At 46.8% G+C, this 18215-nt stretch overlaps 1 protein-coding gene across 4 annotated transcripts; it reads right to left on the bottom strand.

Moving 5' to 3' along the window:
• Positions 1 to 1423: 1423 nt before the first annotated feature.
• LOC133068204 (interferon alpha-inducible protein 27-like protein 2) lies at positions 1424 to 18171 on the bottom strand. 4 transcript variants are annotated; one of them, XM_061159349.1, is made up of 6 exons: positions 18045 to 18171; positions 8359 to 8483; positions 7801 to 7965; positions 3379 to 3408; positions 2183 to 2344; positions 1424 to 1693 (listed from the first exon to the last, which is right to left on the bottom strand). In XM_061159349.1, the coding sequence occupies exons 2-6, from the start codon at positions 8429 to 8431 to the stop codon at positions 1464 to 1466; spliced, it is 660 nt and encodes a 219-aa protein (XP_061015332.1). In that variant the 5' UTR covers positions 8432 to 8483; positions 18045 to 18171; the 3' UTR covers positions 1424 to 1463. The 4 variants fall into 4 exon arrangements, with proteins under 4 accessions (XP_061015332.1, XP_061015334.1, XP_061015331.1 ...); XM_061159351.1 differs by having other exon boundaries at positions 8359 to 8479; positions 18045 to 18165; XM_061159348.1 differs by lacking the exon at positions 18045 to 18171 and adding an exon at positions 9257 to 9363.
• Between the last annotated feature and the right edge of the window lie 44 nt (positions 18172 to 18215).

The raw sequence follows: 18215 nt of genomic DNA, 5'->3' as shown, positions 1-18215 counted from the left end.
AGAAGCCTGAGCTCAGAGACTCTCACTTGCACTGGTTCTGTTCAGGAGAATTCCTGAGAGCAATTCTGCAGTGTGCCAGCATTGCTATCACTGCTATTTGCAAAAGGATGGTATTCTAAGAACAACTGGTTAAGACTGCAGACTTTTTCCAAACTGTCTTTACTCTACCACTTTCCCTTATTTCTGAATGACATTTTAGTGCTATTGGCATTTTAGATTGTAATTCTCTTATTATATTTTTTAGAGTTTTCTCTCCCCAATTACTTAAATCTCAAGCCCCTAAAACCTAGATCTGTCCTTGGTTATAGATTTATATTTGCGAACATGGGGAATTGTTTCTCAGGTATTGTTAAGAAGGAATTTGACCATGCAGTAGTAAGTCAAGACAACGTTTGGTGTTTTAACACGTACACGTGCTTTTCTTTTGTTTGTTTGTTTTTGTGGTAAGAGTCACATAAAGTCAAGCATGCTATTTTAATTACAGTTAACTGCATGGACATATTTTTCTCATTATTTAGTCTATTTATTTTTGGCTGTGGTGAGTTTCATTGCTGTGCAGGCTTTCTCTGGTGCTCAGGCTTCCCACTGTGGTGGTTTCCTTGTCTCAGACCATGGGTTCTAGGGCACATGAGCTCAGTAGTTGAGGCTTGGGGACTCAGTCGCCTTAGGCATGTGAGATCTTACTTCCCTGACCAGGAATCGACTAATTCCCTGACCGATGTCTCCTGCATTGGAAGGTGGATTCTTGCACACTGGACCACCAGGGAAGTCCCTCTCCTGTGTTTTTAATGTATGGTACTTGGAGCAACTTTGGAAGTCTGGGCAAAATTCTAGGTAACTTACGATGTCGCAGACATAAATTCCTTTTACCATCTGAGTGAGAAAACAGACTTTCTCAGTACCATGGCCACTCAGACCACTTTGGATGTCAGACGTGTGGATTTCCTTACAAGAAACTCCAGTTGTCTATGGATAGCAGCTGGGTGTCCTGCAATTTAACGTGATTCTGACATTAACTAGAGTTAACCCCACAGGTTAAGGGCTCAAACCTACAAGATTGCCCCACTTAGTGGCTCAGATGATAAAGAATCTGCCTGCAGTGTGGGAGACCCAGTTTCCATCTCTGGGTTGGGAAGATCCGCTGAAGAAAGGAATGGCAACCTACTCCAGTATTCTTGCCTGGACAATTGCATAGACAGAGGAGTCTTCCCAGCTACAGTCCACGGGACCACAAATAGTCAGACACGACTGATCGAATGACACTTTCACTTTTGGTCACAATAGAGTGGAAACAGACCTGGCTTCCTGTCATGGATATCGGTGCCCATTCTTACAGAGTTCTTGGCCCATATCCTATCACCAGTGGCCCTACAGATGCCCTGCACTCTGTCTGATAAATAAGAACCCAGTAGGGACACTCATGAAAGGTCACAGCATCTTGTTTCTATTTCTTTTTGTTGTTTTTATTTCTTATGATTCTTGGAAGAATTTTGGGAGGCAGAGGGCTTGTCATTTGGGGGACTGACATCCTGAGGCCCTGGAAATTCATCTCCAGCATGGGAACCGCTCTCTTCTTCAGTACTGGATCCTGGTGGAGGAGCGGCCTTCTTTTTTGAACCCCACATCCATGCCCCAAATACTGACCCAGCAGAGCCCAGGAGGATGTTGGATGATGCGGAAAGTCCAGCTGCCCCTGGGGGAGAGGAGCAGGTTAGAGCACAAGGGGACAGGGAGGCCCAGCAACCCCCGGCAAGGCCATGGGGGTCAGAAATCCCAGGACCATCTGGAGGCCGGAGAAACAGACATCCCACCTTTGTTGCCTGCTCTACTTCCTGAAACCCCAGGATGTCTGCGGGGGGAGGGGCGGCTGCACATGGCCACCCAAAGAGGAGACATGAACTCTGATGGTCAGTCCATCAGCGACAGGACAGACCCTCTGAGAAATGACAGGCTGCCCCTCCCTCCACTGCACTCGGCTGGGCCCAGAGAGGGGAGGGACCTACATAGGTTATATAGTGTTGATGAGGAATGCAGGCCTCCTGGGATGCACACCCCTCCTCCCATCACCCATAACCACAACCAGATGTGGGGACAGTGAGGAGGACACAAAGGTCCAGGTACACTGATGACCATGAAGCTGGAAGAAGCAGAGGGGCCCGCCTCCTCCCGCCCGGACACTTACCCACGGACTGGAGAGTGGCCACCACACTTCCAGCGGCAACTCCGCCCCCATTGGCCACGGCGGCCGCTGACATCATCTTGGCCGCGATGGAGGAGGCGGCGATTCCAGCCCCGGTGAAGCCCATGGCGCCCAGCACCACGGGAACAGACCCCACGGCCAGGGCTGCAGGGAGAGAGGAGCTTTGGGGTTGGCCCTATGGGACCAACTCCCTAGATCTCCCTGACACCTTCCTGTGACATAAGGTGAGGGGTCCACTCTGCTCTCCTGAAAACCTTGGCGTCCAAGACAAGGGAAGGCTGTAGATGTGGACACAAGTGGGTGGGGGACCACTCCAGAAACCTGAATCCCAGGCCTGTTTGTACCTCATTTTAGCTGTGTTCCTGGGAACCTCAGCAGTCCTCCCTGGGCTTTAGTTCGCCCTTTATGAAATAAAGTTGAAACAAGCAGGGGTCTTCAAACGCCCCCTTCTGATGGGGAAACTGGTGTCTTTCACACAGGCACAGGCCCACAGTATGAGGACAGAACTGCTCTTCTGAAAAGGTGCTGGGTGGAGCTTCTGATCTCTGGCCCAGGGCCGCTGGTGAGCATCCCCCAGGGTCCCTACATCTCAGATGGTGCAGGCATAGAACCTTCTGCCACCAGAAACCTTCTACGTCTACACCATCCACATGGTGGGCACACGTGGCACTGAGCACTTGAGACTGGCTGGTGTGACAGAAATGTTTGATTTTCTTTGATTCCGGCCACCGTGAATGACCCTCACCAGTGGATGACCCTCACCAGTGGATGACCCTAACTGGGCTCACTGGATGAGCTCCAAGGATTACAGAGCAGTTCTGAGAAATCCACACAGCTCAGCTCACACATTTCCTACAGGCCTGTGCAAGAAACCGTGCCCTGGCTTTCTGGGGAGAAATCACGGATTCAGACAACTCTAGCAACTCACCTGGGTTCCCACAGTTTGCACTCGGGAGAAGCTGAGATTGGAAGTGGGTGCTGTGAATGGCTTTGCTTTGGTTCCTTCTTGGCAAGGTTCTTGTTACCGCAAGAATTCCACCTCTGACACCTTCCACCCCACCCCTACCCACCCAGGTCTTGAGGCTCAAGGCAATCTTGGACTTAGTCAAAGCCAGACTCTCCCAGGAGCCCAGGGACAGTGGCAGATGCGGCTTGAGTTGCTTTACAAAGAGACTCACCTCCTCCGATCACGGCTGCGGCAGTCTTGCCTGGAGAAAGAAAGAACCCCTGTGAGTGCCCAGCACTGGCCTTCCCCTGCATCTCTGCTACTGTCCCAGTGGGAAGGGTTCCCTGGAGTTGGGATCACAGGAGACAGCAGCCCCTGTGTGGCTTTCTGCTTTTACGTAGTAGTCTGATAGTCAGGGAATCAGAGGAGGATGGACAAGAGCCCAGAGCTCTGTGGCACTCCAGAGGGGGAGAGGAACCTGCCTTGAAACGGTTTCATACTGTTCCTTAACTTCAATACCTTCAGTATCATTTTCTCAACAAGAAAAAAAAGAAGAAATCAGAAAAGCATGCTGATTTTATTTGCAATCAAATAAATTTGACTGTTTTGGTTTGTTCATCTTTCAGACACCCTTCCGAGATTATAGCTTGAGTGGAAGCACCCCGTCCTCCAGGGCTCAGCCTACTTGTGACTTTTTGCACACAGCATCCCTGATTCCCCCATCAGGAAATGTGTGTGCTGCCTTCTCACTGGAGCCCCTGGCCACACTGGATTCCGGCATGCCTGTACCATACTGAATTGCTCAGAGCTCTTGGGTCTGGCAGGGATACCTGACAGCAGCAGGGATGTTTGGGCAGTAGGGACCAGGTGTTCTGGAGATTTCAGGAGCTGTGGGAGTGAGCTCAGCCAGCTCCCCAGGAAGAGAAGCCTTGATACCAGGCAAGGAGGAAAAGGTACAAAATCAGCCTCCGGCCCCCAGCCATTTCTCGAAGGCTGTAGCTCCTGGCTCACCAACGCCTCTCTCTCCATCAGGAGCCCTGATTTGTCTTCAGGGCTTCCATTTCTGCACAGATGAAATTTCTAACAACCTGGTCTTTCAAATCTCACCTCCCTACTTCTAAGGATCTTAGACTCTAGGCCACACACACCCAAGGTGCTGCCCACTATGGGAACCACTAGCTATGTGTGTGACTTAAACCTTGAAAGTGAAAGTCGCTCAGTCCTGTCTGACTCCTTGTGATCCCGTGGACTATACAGTTCATGGAATTCTCCAGGCCAAAATACAGGAGTGAGTAGCCTTTCCCTCTCCAGGGGCTCTTCCAACCCAGGGATCGAACCCAGGTTTCCCACGTTGCAGGCAGATTCCTTACCAACTGAGCCACAGTGAATTACAATGAAATAAGCATTACAACTCTGTTTCTCGGTCACATGACCCAGTGCTCATTAGTCACACATGGCTAGTGGCTACTGTTTTGGATCACACGAAGAACATGGTCATCACTGCAGAAAGCTCTATTGGATAGCGGGGCCCTAGACCTTGACACTAACAAACACTGCCTTCTCCCTGTGATCAACTTCAGCACCCCTCTAGATACTCCCAGCTCCTCCTTTCACAGATTCTGACTCCAATACAGCCTTCAAGAGTTCCTCAACCACAATGAGATTTTTGATCTCTGTCCAGACACAACTTGGAGATACAAGGGATTCGGTTCCAGGTTACTGCAATAAAGCAATTATCAGATGATTTTTTGGTTCCCCACTGCATATAAAAGTTATGTTTATAATATGCTGGAGTCTACTAAGTGCACAATGACCTTATGTATTAAAAAATGTGTCTATCTTAAGTTAAAAATACTTTATTGCTAAAAATATGAACCAACTCTGCCAACTCTTGGTTGCTACAAGCCTTCAAGTTGTTTTAAAAAAAAAAAAGAGCATCTGCAAACTCCAATAAAATGAGACTTGCCCACCTCAGTTTCCTGAGGCTGCAGTAACTAAGGACCACAAGCTCTGTTAATTCTCTCAAGTTCTCACAGTTCTGGAGGTGAGCGGTGTAGAAGAGCCAGACTCTCCCTGAAGGCTCTAGGGGAGGATCTTTCCTTGCCTTTTGGAACATCACTGTCTAGTGCTTGCTGACAACTCCTGGCTTTTGGCTGCCTCGCCCCGATCTCTCTGACTCCACCACTGCCACCCTAGTGGGCATCACCTCTCCTTGTCCAGGATCAGAGATGGGGGAAACACACAGAATGAGACACATCGGCTGGCCGCTGGGTACAGAGAAGAGTGAAGGTGTTGGGGTCCCTTCTTGCCCCCTGTGCCCACAGGTGAAAGTTCACTTCTCTAGTGAGGATGAGGAGGCTCTCATTGATCTGGCTTCTGCTTCTATCCTGGGGAAAGAATAGAAGCCATGCCCAGCCCTCAGCATTCAATCTTTTGCCTGACAAATCCAGGAACATCTTCCAGGACTCTGCCACACGTTCCCAACGCTCCTGAGCCACCTCCACCTAAAGACTCAATGTGAGTCTACTGTGCTCCTGCTGCCATAGAATTTTCCACAAGGCAGTATTATTCTCTATCATTTCTGCTTCTTGAGGGCTTTAAAGTCAATTGTAAATCCTCCTTCACTGCCATCTCCCAACATGAGACCTACTGGTTTGGGACCAAGGAAGCTCTGAAGGAGAATTTCAGAATAAGAAGTATAAATGAAGCGTATCTTTGCATGCAAAGTCATGTTATGATCTGAATGCTTGTGTTCCCATAAATTCACATTCTGAAACCTAATACCCCATGTGATGGTGTTAGGAGGGTTGCTTCTGGGAGGTGATTTAGTCTTGAAGGCAGAGCCCTCTTGATTGAGATGATTTTCCTTATGAAAGAGACCCCTCCACCCCATCCCCATGCCAGTTCCTTTCTTCCTCCCACCATAGAAGCTTACAGGGATGGCTGTCTAGGAAGTGAGCTCTCACAACACAGAGTCTACCAGTGTCTTGATCTGTGACTTCCTAGGCTACGTAAATGTGAGAAATAAATTCCTGTTCTTTTTAAGACACCTAGGTTGTGGCATTTTGTTACAGCAGCCATAATGGTCTACAACAACACACAATCCACACAGTGGAAAGGCAACTTACAGCATGGGAGAAAAACTTGGCAAATCATGTATCTAGTAAGGGACTAAGATTCAAGGTATGGTAGAAAGAATTCCTATGACTGAAAACTCAAAGAACTCGGTTTAAGATTGGGAATAGAATTCAAATAGGCAATTTCCTAATGAGATTCAAGTGGCTAACAAGTATTTGGAAAGATGCTCAAATTCATTCATCATTAGGGAAATGTAAATCAAAGCCATGAGATACCACTTCACATCCATCAGGATAGCTACTATTTAAAAAACAAAAAAACATAAAATAACAAGCCATGGTTAGAATGTGGAGGAGGTGGCACTCTTGTGCACTGTTCGTAGGAATAGAAAATGGTGCAAGAGCTATGGAAAACACTATGGCAGTTCTGAAAACATTAAAATAGAAAATCATATGATCCAGCAGCAATCCAATTTCTGGATATTGATTTAAAGAAACTGACCACAGGGTCTGGAAGAGATATTTGCATTGCATGTTCATAGCAGCATTTTTCAAAGTTGTCAAGAAGTGGAAGCAATCTAAGTGTCCATCGATGGATAAATGGGTCATCACCACATGGTAGAGACACACAAGGGAAGCTCATTCTGCATTAAAGAGGAAACTATCACATATGAGTGAACCTAGGGAACCTTACGCCAAGTAAAATAAGCCAGTCAGAATAATAAAAATACTGTATGATTCCGCTGACATGGAAATTAGATTACCTTACTCAAATTTTAGAAATAGAAAGAATTGTGGTTTCCCAGAGCCGGGAGCAGGAGGAGACAGATAGTTAATGTTTAATGTGTACAGAGTTTCAGTTTCAGGAAATGAAAAGAATTCTAGAGATCAAGTACACAAGAATGCAAATGTACTTAACACTATTCAACCTACACTGACAAACTGTCATCTTGGCAAATTAAATTCTATAGTGTATGATCACCTGATTTAAGAAAAAACAAACATGCACCTTTGGTGCCCTGACCCAAGGCTGGCCCCACATTAGAGGTAACACTGCTCTCGGAGGGTGTGTTCTGGGAGGACATTAGTGACCAGGCCCTGGGGCATCAGGGGAGGAGCGTAAATGGAGAAATGAAACGTACCTGCCTTGGGTGCTGTGGGGCCACAGGGCAGGCATGGGCAGTGAGCCGGGCCTGAGACTGTGCCTGCCAGCTGTCAGGCATCTAACCTGAGCAGCACCCACCTAACTGGAGGTGACCTGGTTCTGAGAGGCCCGTAAGAGTGACCTCATCCCACCCCTGTGCTTAAAAACAAACCTATGAAGGCCCAGAGAGGGCAAGTGACTCGCCCTGGGTCACTCAGCAAGTCAGAGGCAGAGCTAAACCCTAAGTGTGGTCCCTCTGATTCTACAGCATCATTTATTTCATCTCCTCTGTACGCTGTGACTTTTTTCTGACTGTGTGTCAGAGACATTCCATCAGGAAGACTGTCCTGACAATTACAATTTAGCAGGTTGAGCTGTGCAGTGGGTGTGGGGTGAGGATCCGTACGTAGACTGGTGCTCGGAGACCCGTTACCTGCATAATTGTAGAAATTGCTGCCTTCCGACTTGGGTGGATCTCTGGGGTCAGAGCCAGAGCCATCTGGTCCCTGATGAGGCCCCTGATGTGGCCCCTGTGGTGTCTTCCCAGAAGAAGAGCCATCAGAGGCCTGATTGCTTGACTGGGAAGGTTCTTCTTCCTCTGGAAGAAAGAAATAATGGGGGAGCACACAGCGGGGCAGGCAGCTGTGGGACCAGACCCCACACAGCACCCTCCACCCTTTCCTGAAGCTCCCAGGATCTCTGATGCAGGGAGGGGACCTCAGAGGAAGCTGCGGTATCAAGGGTTCTTGGAGGTGAACCAGGGAGAAGACAGAGAGAGGGAGGCCCAGCACCAGTGGAGAGCTGGGGTTCCTGACTGCACAGAGCAGGAGGCTGAGGACCAGCGGGGAAGAGACTTGATGGGGCCCAGAGCACCAGGGGTGCTCACCAGGGGTGGTAGCACCAGGACAGAACCCAGACCCCCTCTGCCCACGTCTAGGAACCCCAAGCTCTGGGCCACCCCATCCTCGGGAGCTTTCCCAAGGGCACTCACCTTCCGACAGCAATTCTGGCAGGAGGGCATCCAAGGCACCGCCTTCCCCGCTCTCTATGGCTTTAGCTGACATCCTGGAGGCAGTGTGGGAACACTAGTTGTGGAGCAAGGACACCGCTGTCTTTCTGAGAAACAGAGTGTGGAGTTAAAACTGCTCTGCTTGATTTAGGGCTTCCCTGATAGCTGAGTTGGTAAAGAATCTGCCTGCAATACGGGAGACCTGGGATCCATTCCTGGGTTAGGAAGATCCCCTGGAGAAGAGATAGGCTAGCCACTCCAGTATTCTTGAGCTTCCCTTGTGGCTCAGCGGGTAAAGAATCTGCCTACAATGTGGGAGACGTGGGTTCAATTCCTGGGTTGGGAAGATCCCTTGGAGAAGGGAAAGGCTAACCATCCTAGTATTCTGGTCTGGAGAGTTTCGTGGACTTAGAGACTGGGATCTTAGAGACTCGGACATGACTGAGCGACTTTCACTTTCACTGCCTGATTTAGGCTGCACCTAGGTTTCAGGGGGGCATCTCTCTGCTGTTCCAGCCCTGCCCTCTGTCCCACTGAAGCCTGAGTCACTTCCAGCCCACCCCCTTAATCTGCTCAGACCACAGTTTTGAAGTTAAGAATGACTTTGCTTGGCTCCCTGTTCTCCAGAGTCCTGGCCACCTCTAATACCCCATCTCTGTCCCCTGCTCACTGCCCACCTGGTCTGTCTCAGGGCTTCATAGTAACCCAAGTCATGACAAGACCAGAGGTTCCCAATGTCTCATGGTAATGGTGGGCTCAAGCCCCCTCCCCACATTCAGCTCTGGTCACAGGGACAGCAGTCCTGATGGAAGTGGAGAGGGAGGCTGAGAGTGGAGGCCCTTTGCTCCCTCCCCTCCCCACCTCCCAGGCCCCTGCTTACCCTGCTTAGTAGTTGTTGGGGATCGAAGAGTAGTGTGTGAAAGGCTGCATGTAGTGAGGCTGTTGAGAACTCCAGCCAGCTAAATAGTCCCTCCCTGGGTGACGTCTGACCCCACGAGTCCAAGGGGGAGGTGAGTCACCCTCATTCCAGGCTTGGTGCCAGGGAGACCTCACCTTTGCATGTTAATGGGAGGATGAGGGGTGGGCCTTTTGCAGGAGCATGGCTTTCCCTCTCAGATTCCCCTTCTTGGATATGTGAGGAATCCCTAGTCCTCCGTTTTATAAAACCACCTGCATTTCTTGTGAACTTTCTTTTCCCTGCCCTCCATGATGTGCAGGTTTACGGTACAAAACATTTTCCCTTGGCTGACAAGTGGCGCAGAGCTGTAATCTCCTATCTGTAATAACTGATGCGGGTTGATGGTCAAGAGCACCATCTCTGACCAGTACCTGGGGAGGAATCCTTAGTTGCAACTAAGGGAGTGAATTCCCATTGATGTGCCTTAGTTTGCTGAGGCATTCACAGAATTGTGGTATTACTACACTTACTTCTTTTTGTCCCTTGAAGTATTAGTCGCTCTGTCGTGCTGACTCTTTGTGATCCCAAGACTGTAGCCTGCCAGGCTCCTCAGTCCTTGGGGTGCTCCAGGTAAGATTACTGGAGTGGGTTGCCGTGCCCTCCTCCAACAGATCTTCCCGACCCAGGGATTGAACCCAGGTCTCCTGCATTACAGGCAGATTCTTTACCACCTGAGGCACCAGTGAAGCCCTTCTGTCCCTTATCCCTGATAGAATAAATCTTATGAATAGCACAAATTTGTCTGTCTCTCCTGAGTCTAGAGCTCAATAAATGTTTTGAATGGTTGAACAAAGAAGAAGAGGAAAGTGAGAACGTCAGTGTGAAGCTGGGTCAGGGTACAAGGGGCAGAAAATGGGGGAAAGTGCAGAATCAGTGTTGGAAGAGGCCTCTGCTTGGGACAGGCTTGAGTGTCCTGGGAATGGAGGCCTCGTCCCTTCTGCAAGGTGAGGACAGGAGGGACCAGGGCCAGGGCCCTGTCTTTCCCCCACCCCCACCTCTGCTTAAGCTTTGGGACAACAAAGCCAAACATTTCAGCAAAGGCTGCTCCAGTTTCGGTGAGCCACCGCGGGACGCTGTCCATGGGGCCAAGAGCAGAGAGGCTGCAGGAGCCTCTCCTTGGCGTCACTTGGTATTGACTCTACTTTCCTGGCAGAACTCAGGACACAAGGAACATCCCCCACCTGGAGAAGCAGGCCGATTGGTTTCTCTGAAATTCCTGTCACTAGAAGATAGCTAGACAGACAGCCTATGAAACAGAAAAGACTGGTATCATCCGACCACAGGTCACATTAAAAACACCATCCATCCCTGTCTCTTTGACCTAATGGCTATGGTGGTCAGTCTGGGTCACGGTCTGGGACCCGGTCCCATCTGGGACGCCGGAGGAGCTTGAGAACTGACTGGGTTCTGGATGCCTGGCTCCTTCATGATGATACCTGGACAGGGCTTGGGGACCAGGCCCTGAGGGCACCGCCAGCTGAGATCTGCCTCCTCAGCCAGGTCTGGGCACTGTGGGAGGACCCCGATTGGGTGCTTGACCTGGGCAGGGTAACCTACCCCCTCATGGACCCTCTCCTCTTAGGCAGGGCCTGAGCCTTGGAGGGCAAAAGTTGCACCTGGGAACCTTGCCCTTCCTGCTTCCTTGGAAGGACAGAGAATAATCTTTGTTTGGTGGAGATTTATAGGAGCATAGTGCCCTGACTTGGACCTGACCTCTAGAACAAGGGATCTGACATCAGGAAGGTTACAATAACTAACCACGCCCCTCCCTCATTTTTCCTAGGAAAGGGCTTTACTGAAAGCTTCCAGATTTCTGGATTTTTAAGCCATGAGCCACCTGTCTCCTTCCTGGCCCTGCAAAAAACAGTCCTCTGCACCAAACTGACGTTTTGATATTATTTGGCCCCACTGTTTGTTGGGCACACGGACATACATTCAGTTACATGACCTCTTCCTTGGGTTCTATAATTTGCCAAAAGGCTCACAGAACTTAGGAAAGCACTTTCCTTACTATTACTGATACACTGCAAAGAGTATTAAAAGATGCAAGTCAACAGCCAGATGGAAAGATACCTACGATGAGGTTGGAGCACAAGAGCTGCGGTCCCTTGAGCACAGGAGTTGTGGTCCTTGGTCCACAGGAGTTGTGGAGTCTGGGGGGCATCACCCTCCCAGAGTGCCGATGTGTTACTGTTTACCAATTGGCAAGTTCTCAGAACTCCATATTTTAGGAATGTTTATGCAGGATCCATCGTGTAGGTGTGATGGAATATTAGCTTCATCTTTATCCCTCTCCTAGCCATGCAGGATTGGAGGGTGGGGCTGATAATGGCTTGGTCTTTCTGGTGACCAGCCCCCATCCAGGAGCCCAGCTAGAATCACCCCCATTAGAACAAAGGATGTTTTTGTCACTCACTCAGGAAATTCCAAGGAATATAGGAATTCTGTGTAAGATGTACCTATCACTAGGAAAGTACAAGGTTTTAGGGGTTCTGTGTTAGGGATTAGGGTCAAAGACCAATATATATATATATATATACTGTTTTTCCTTTTTATTTCACATCATCATAATATTCCATATTATTTCAAATCACATTCTGCTAAAAGAAAATGCCAAAATTATTTCTCTTTAAGAAAGAATATCAAATTAATTATTTTAGTAATCAGAATTAGATGCAGGTTAAATACTTTGTGATAAGAATATATGGGTGATGTAGTTTCTTTACTTGTTAAACATTCAAATAATGATGGATTTAAAGGAAGTTGCCAAATTCATGCAGAGACGTTCTGGGGATCCTTCACCCAGTTAACTGCATTGCTTATATATTATGTAATGATAGTATAAGCTAAAAGCTAGGGAACTGACATTGGTAGAAAGTGTGTTTATAATGCTATGTCATTTTACTACATGTGTAACCACTATTGACTCATGATACAGAACTATTTCATCACCATAAAGATCTCCCTTTAGTGACCCTCACACTGAACCTCTAACACTCTCTGGCCCAACTTTCCTTATCCCTTGAAACCACTAATCTGTTTTATATCTCTATGATTATGTCATTTTAAGGATGTTAAATGATGTTTTGTGATGGGCTTTTTTAATTCAACATAATGCAGTTTAGATCCACTGAAGTTGTGTGTATCAATAGTTCATTCCCTTCTATTGTTGAGTAGTATTCCATGATATAGATCCATAGGGTTTTTTCCCCCAGTTTTATTGAGACATAATTGATATACACCACTGTGTAAGTTATACTGTGCAATGTGATTTAGTACATGTATATATTGCAAAAAGATTACTGTACACTGCCATTTGTTTAGTCATTCACCTATCTTGGTTGTTGCCGGTTTTCAGCTACTAAAAGTAAATCTGCTATGAACTATCAACAAATGGCACCTGACCAGGTCAGTACTCTTTGTAACTTTTGGTACCAGGTTCAACTACAAAAGTGGAGGTGAAGAGCCTGTTCTCAGCTAGGGTCAACTGCTTACTCATTCATTCATTCAACAAATATCTATGACTCACAAAGTCAGTCAGGCACTGATTAGGCATTTTGGGGGGATGCCAAGATAAATCTGATGGGATTTCCTGAGGAGTTTGCAGTCTAGGAGGAAGACAAGAAAAATAAATCTCTTTCTCTAATACACCGTTGCAAGTGCTATTCAGCACAGCAAAAGCTCTGGGAATCCTGAAGAAGCAGATGTTGAGATAAATTCTTAGCCTGAATTATACTTTATTCAACTGTGGTTACATGTTTGAAACAACATTCTGCAAGGAAATGATTTCAAATTTCAAGCCAATTCAATCTCAATGTTTTCATACTTTGAACTACGTATTGAGCTAAGGGTCACAAAGCTGATTTTGAGAAAACTTCCTTGCCAAGTCTAAGATTCTCCAGGCAACCTACTTTGCAGAGTGAGGAAATTTGGCAACTATTGTTTTCTTCTCAGTTTGAAACCAACTCAGAAAGAATCCCATTTCAACATTGTATCCATAATAATCAGGAAAGTTTTATTATGAAAAAATTATGCATAAATAAAAACACTTAGTCTGATGTCAGAATTTCCATCTCATGTGTCATTCATAACTTCTCCCATTTCCCCAGCTTAGATCTGATTCAGGCTCCCATATGGAGAGGTTTCAGAAGGGGAAGGGAGATAGAATCTGCTCCTCACCTCTCTCCTCTACTTCTTCCCCAAATGACTGCTTTTGGCAACATCAGGGTCAACTGAATGGAGCCATGAGAGATAAAGGTGCAAAAAGCTATTTTACTTTAGGTGGTACAGTATGCAGATGTCCCTTGATTGTCGAATAGACCTGTCTCTGTCATGGAAGACATCCAAACAAAAGCTGCCCTTTTTTCTCTGAAGATATTTTTTTGACGGTTAATTTTATGCGTCAGTTTGGCTGGGCCACCATGCCCAGATATTTTGTCACACATTATTCTATACAGTTTTGTGAAGGTTTTTTTTAGATGAGATTAACATTTAATATCTAGACAGCATATTAAAATGCAGAGACATCGCTTTGCTGATAAAGGTCTGAATAATCAAAGTGAAGGTTTTTCTAGTAGTCATGGATGGATGTGAGAGTTGGACCATAAAGAAGGCTGAGCGCTGAAGAACTGATGCCTTCAAACTGTGGCGCTGGAGAAGACTCTAGAGAGTCCCTTGGACAGCAAGGAGATCAAAACAGTCGCTCTTAAAGGAAATCAATCTTGAATATTCATTGGAAGGATTGATGCTGAAGCTCCAATACTTTGGCCACCTGAGCTCATTGGAAAAGACCTTGAAGTTGGGAAAGATAGAGGGCAGGAGGAGAAGAAGACAACAGAGGATGAGCTGGTTGGATGTCATCACTGACTCAATGGACATGAGTTTGAGCAAACTCTGGGAGATAGTGAAGGATAAGGAAACCTGGCGTGCTGCAGTCCAGTGGGTCACAAAGTGTTGGACACAACTTAGTGACTGAACACCACCACCAAACATCTGAGAAATATTTTTATTATTATTACTGTTAAAATTTTGGGGTGTGTGTTGGGAGCCGTTATGGGAGGTCCCGCCTGTGACGAGGTCATGAAGAAAATACTGGGCAGGCAAGGCCGTCTGGGACCCCATCCATGACGAGGTCACGAGGAAAATACCTGACAGGCAAGGCCGTCTAGGATAAGGGACCCTCCAGGTTGGCCTCGGCCTCTACCCCACCCTATATCCTCCCCCCTTTTCTGCTGTTCTTATTTGCCCTGCTGCAGATTTTTGTGTTGCCTGCCGAGAGCTCTCCTGCTCCTCTTTCACTGAATAAAGACCAACTTAAAAGCTAATTAATAAATCTCCTGGATGCTGGTACCCTATGAAGGGGCCAGGGATGAAGGAAATGCTTCAATTCAAACCCTTTTGCTGGCATTCTGGCTTGTTTGATAAATGTGTGCTCTCATTGCACAAAATGCTCACGATTGTTCTAAACATCCTAAGCACAGTACGCTAACAAAAGAAACTATTAAGCATAGGCCCTTCGCAGGGTGAGAAAAGCTCCACAAATATTATAGCCACATATACGCCTAATAGAAAATAGTTTAGATAGAGATTAGCTGGTGACTTCTTGCAGGTAATTAACTTTTGGACTAAGAGCCTGTTTTGTGCCATATCTGCTGTTTTTGCAATCCTTTGCATTTCTGTTCTGTAAAAATGTAATCCTATCTAGTTCCCTTGGAGATGACACCTAATAGAAAGAAAATAGATTAACCACAAAAAAGACAGGGTCGGCTACTGAAGTTGCTTAAAGTTGCACCAGGGGCAAACCATAAATTGTCAACAGGCCTGAAAGCCAAAAGATATTATACCTAGAGATTAACCATTAAAAAGGCCCTAATAGGCACAGAGCCCTTCGGGGGGTGAGGAAGCCCTATTAGAAAATACAAAAAATATTGTTTTAAAAGTGGTTATTAGATCAACGTTTGATTGATGTTAATGTGCTGAGGTTGTGCAGTAGAAACTATTGTTAATATAGTTAAAGATATAGTAAAATAAGAGTTTAGCCCTAGTGTAAAAACAATAAGATAATTGTTAATTTTAACCAAGAGTGCTAAACAGGGGCTGCCTCACCAGAGCCACAGAGGCTTTGTGTGTTAAACTTTTTAGATAAATTTAGCTGAGAATTTCTGCAAAAAGACTGACTTTTATGTTAACAGGATTGTATTTCTATTATGTTACAACTTGCTGTACCATGAGACTGCCACTTTTCTGTTTTCTGCTAAGCTCAAGGCCAGAAGATAATGCACAAAAAATCTATGGGAAAAGACTCTCATAAACAAAAAATATACAGAGCACACCTGGTTTCGTGAAGGATAAGCTGATATAATGTTAAACTAAGTCTGTGTGCTTATCTGCCCCTTAGAAATGTACTGACTTAGGGTATAAAGGCTATGGTGAAAAATAAAGCAACGGCCAGACTCTGCTGCATATTCCTGGTCTGGTCTCTTTCTTTCTCTCTCTCTCTCTCCCTAGCAGACTTGGCCCTATCAAGGCCGGTCCTACGTGTCTCTCTCTCGCCGACGCCGTTCATCCTGAGGGTTCCCCTGGATCCTGCTGGGGCTGGACCCCGGCAGGTGTGCTGGGTCTTCATCACAGTGCACAGGCTTGGTTGTTGCTCCACGGCATGTGGGATGTTAGTTCCCCAAACAGGGATTGAACCCACATCCCTTGCATTGGAAGAGATTCTTAACTACGGGACCACCAAGGAAGTCCCAGATGAGATTAACATTTAAATCTGTGGACTTTGAGCAAAGTAGATTCCCTTCCACTGTGTGGGTGGGCCCCATCCAAGCAGTTGAAGGCCTTAACAGAACAAAAACTGACTTTCCCTGAGCAAGCAGGGATTCTTCAAGCTAACTGCTTTAGGATGCTTTCCCTGAGTCTTCAGCCTGCCGGACTACCTCAGCAGATCTTGGATTCACTGTTTCCACAATCACTCTGACTTAATTCCTTAAAACAAACCTCTCTCTAATAGCATTGAAACATATATATTACTATATGTGAAACAGATCATCAGTCCAGGTTCGATGCATGAGACAGGGTGCTCAGGGCTAGTGCACTGGGATGACCCTGAGGGATGGGATGGGGAGGGAGGGGGGTGGGGGATTCAGGATGGGGAACACGTGTATACCCATGGCTGATTCATGTCAATGTTTGGCAAAAACCACTACAATATTGTAATGTAATTAGCCTCCAATTAAAATAAATAAATTTTTAAAAATGAAAAAAAAAACCAAATTACTTATTCCTGCTTTTCTAAACAATTTCTTAAAAGATTAAACCTTTTATTGAAAAGGACAATATTGTCTGTTTCCATCATGAAGAAAAATAATTATTACCGGTTTGTTTTATGCTGAGAAATACATATTTACTATGCTACTTTCCTTTCTAAAACTGTCCACACGACCTTCAGCCATTGTAAAATCAAAACATCTTATTATATAAAACTTTAAACATATAAAATAATATAGGAGGGAATAAAATTTGATTGACTTTAAAAAACAAACAAACAAACAAACCCCTCTCTATATATGGTATTCTGTTGATTCTGTTTCTCTGGAGAAAGTGAAAAATGAAAGTGTTAGTCGCTTGGTCATGTCTGACTCTTTGCAACCCCATGGACTGTAGCTCACCAGGCTCCTCTGTCAGTGGGATTTCCCAGGCAAGAACACTGGAGCGGGTTGCCATTTCCTTCTCTAGGGCATCTTCCCAACCCAGGGATCAAATCCAGGTCTCCAGCATAGCAGGCAGATTCTTTACCATCTGAGCCACCAGGGGGAACCCTGACTAATACAGATGTTTTTGTTAGTTTTTTGGAGGCCTCCACTGAGAATCTCTATGTATCTTTCGGACCCCATAAGACAGCCCCCAAGTCCCACTTCTGGGACCCTACTTGTAGCCTCTTTCTGGTGAGGTCCCTTTTCCCACCAACCGGCCAAGGTTTGTCAAGGTTCTGTCACGACAGCCCTGCAACCCTCCCGAGGTGTGTAGCTGGCCCAGAGGAGACAGGAAACTGTCCTACTGTGGAGGGACAGGCAGCCTTCCTCCTCACTCTGCCGTCAGGAACAGCTCCAGTCTCTTGTCATCACATCCCCCTCAGGCACCACTTGGACACAGACTCTAGGGGATACATTGGCAAGCGCCCGCGAGAAATGAGTTAAGCTGTGTTCCATGGTGGCGCTGTGGTGGGGGGGAGGCTCACTTGACCTGAGCTTGGTGAAATCCTTCGTTGAACCTTTAGGACTTCCCAAGACGACCAGACATACAGACAGTCTATGGGAAAAGTTTCCCAAATGGTCCGGGGATCCCCACATAGAAAAAATGATTACCTACTGTGGAGCTGATTTCTCTACATAAAACAAAAGACCCAGTTTAGCTTGATGACTGGAAGCAGGTCCACCTTCCCCAACCATCAGTGAGCAACAGGCGGAGGCATGAAAACCTGGGGATAACAGAACCTCCAATACAGACTGGTTGAGTTGTAAAATGTTAGTCGCTCAGTCCTATCCGACTCTGCGACCCTACGGACTGCAGCTCGCCAGGCTCCTGTCCATGGAATTCTCCAGGCAAGAATTGAGTGGTCAGTTAAAGGCTAAAACGTTTGCGAGGTTCCAGGCGCACAGCCGATACGTAACACAGTGCGCTGAAACTAAAGCAAGAAGACAAGAAAACTTACATTCCCGTCCAAGAGCTAGCACAGAAGTCTCCAGGAGGAAGCAGGGCAGACTTCACCTGTTGCGCTTGCTCCCTAAGCCCTGGAGGAGGAGGACCTACAGGCGCCTACAGTCAGCCGCGCCGCAGCGAATCAAGTGCGTTGTCTAGAATAGGGGCCGGACTTCCTTCGCTG

Source organism: Dama dama, chromosome 13, assembly GCF_033118175.1.
Source record: "Dama dama isolate Ldn47 chromosome 13, ASM3311817v1, whole genome shotgun sequence".
Classification (NCBI taxonomy): domain Eukaryota; kingdom Metazoa; phylum Chordata; class Mammalia; order Artiodactyla; family Cervidae; genus Dama; species Dama dama.
Note: the sequence above shows the minus strand (reverse complement) of the source record. Positions and strands in the feature narration are given on the sequence as shown.

Coding starts and splice junctions, on each gene's coding strand:
- LOC133068204 (XM_061159349.1), bottom strand. CDS start 8,431: ATGTCAGCTAAAGCCATAGAGAGCGGGGAAGGCGGTGCCTTGGATGCC. Junction 7,966..8,358: donor GCCAGAATTGCTGTCGGAAG/GTGAGTGCCCTT, acceptor TCTTTCTTCCAG/AGGAAGAAGAACCTTCCCAG. Junction 2,345..3,378: donor CGCAGCCGTGATCGGAGGAG/GTGAGTCTCTTT, acceptor CTCTCCCTGCAG/CCCTGGCCGTGGGGTCTGTT.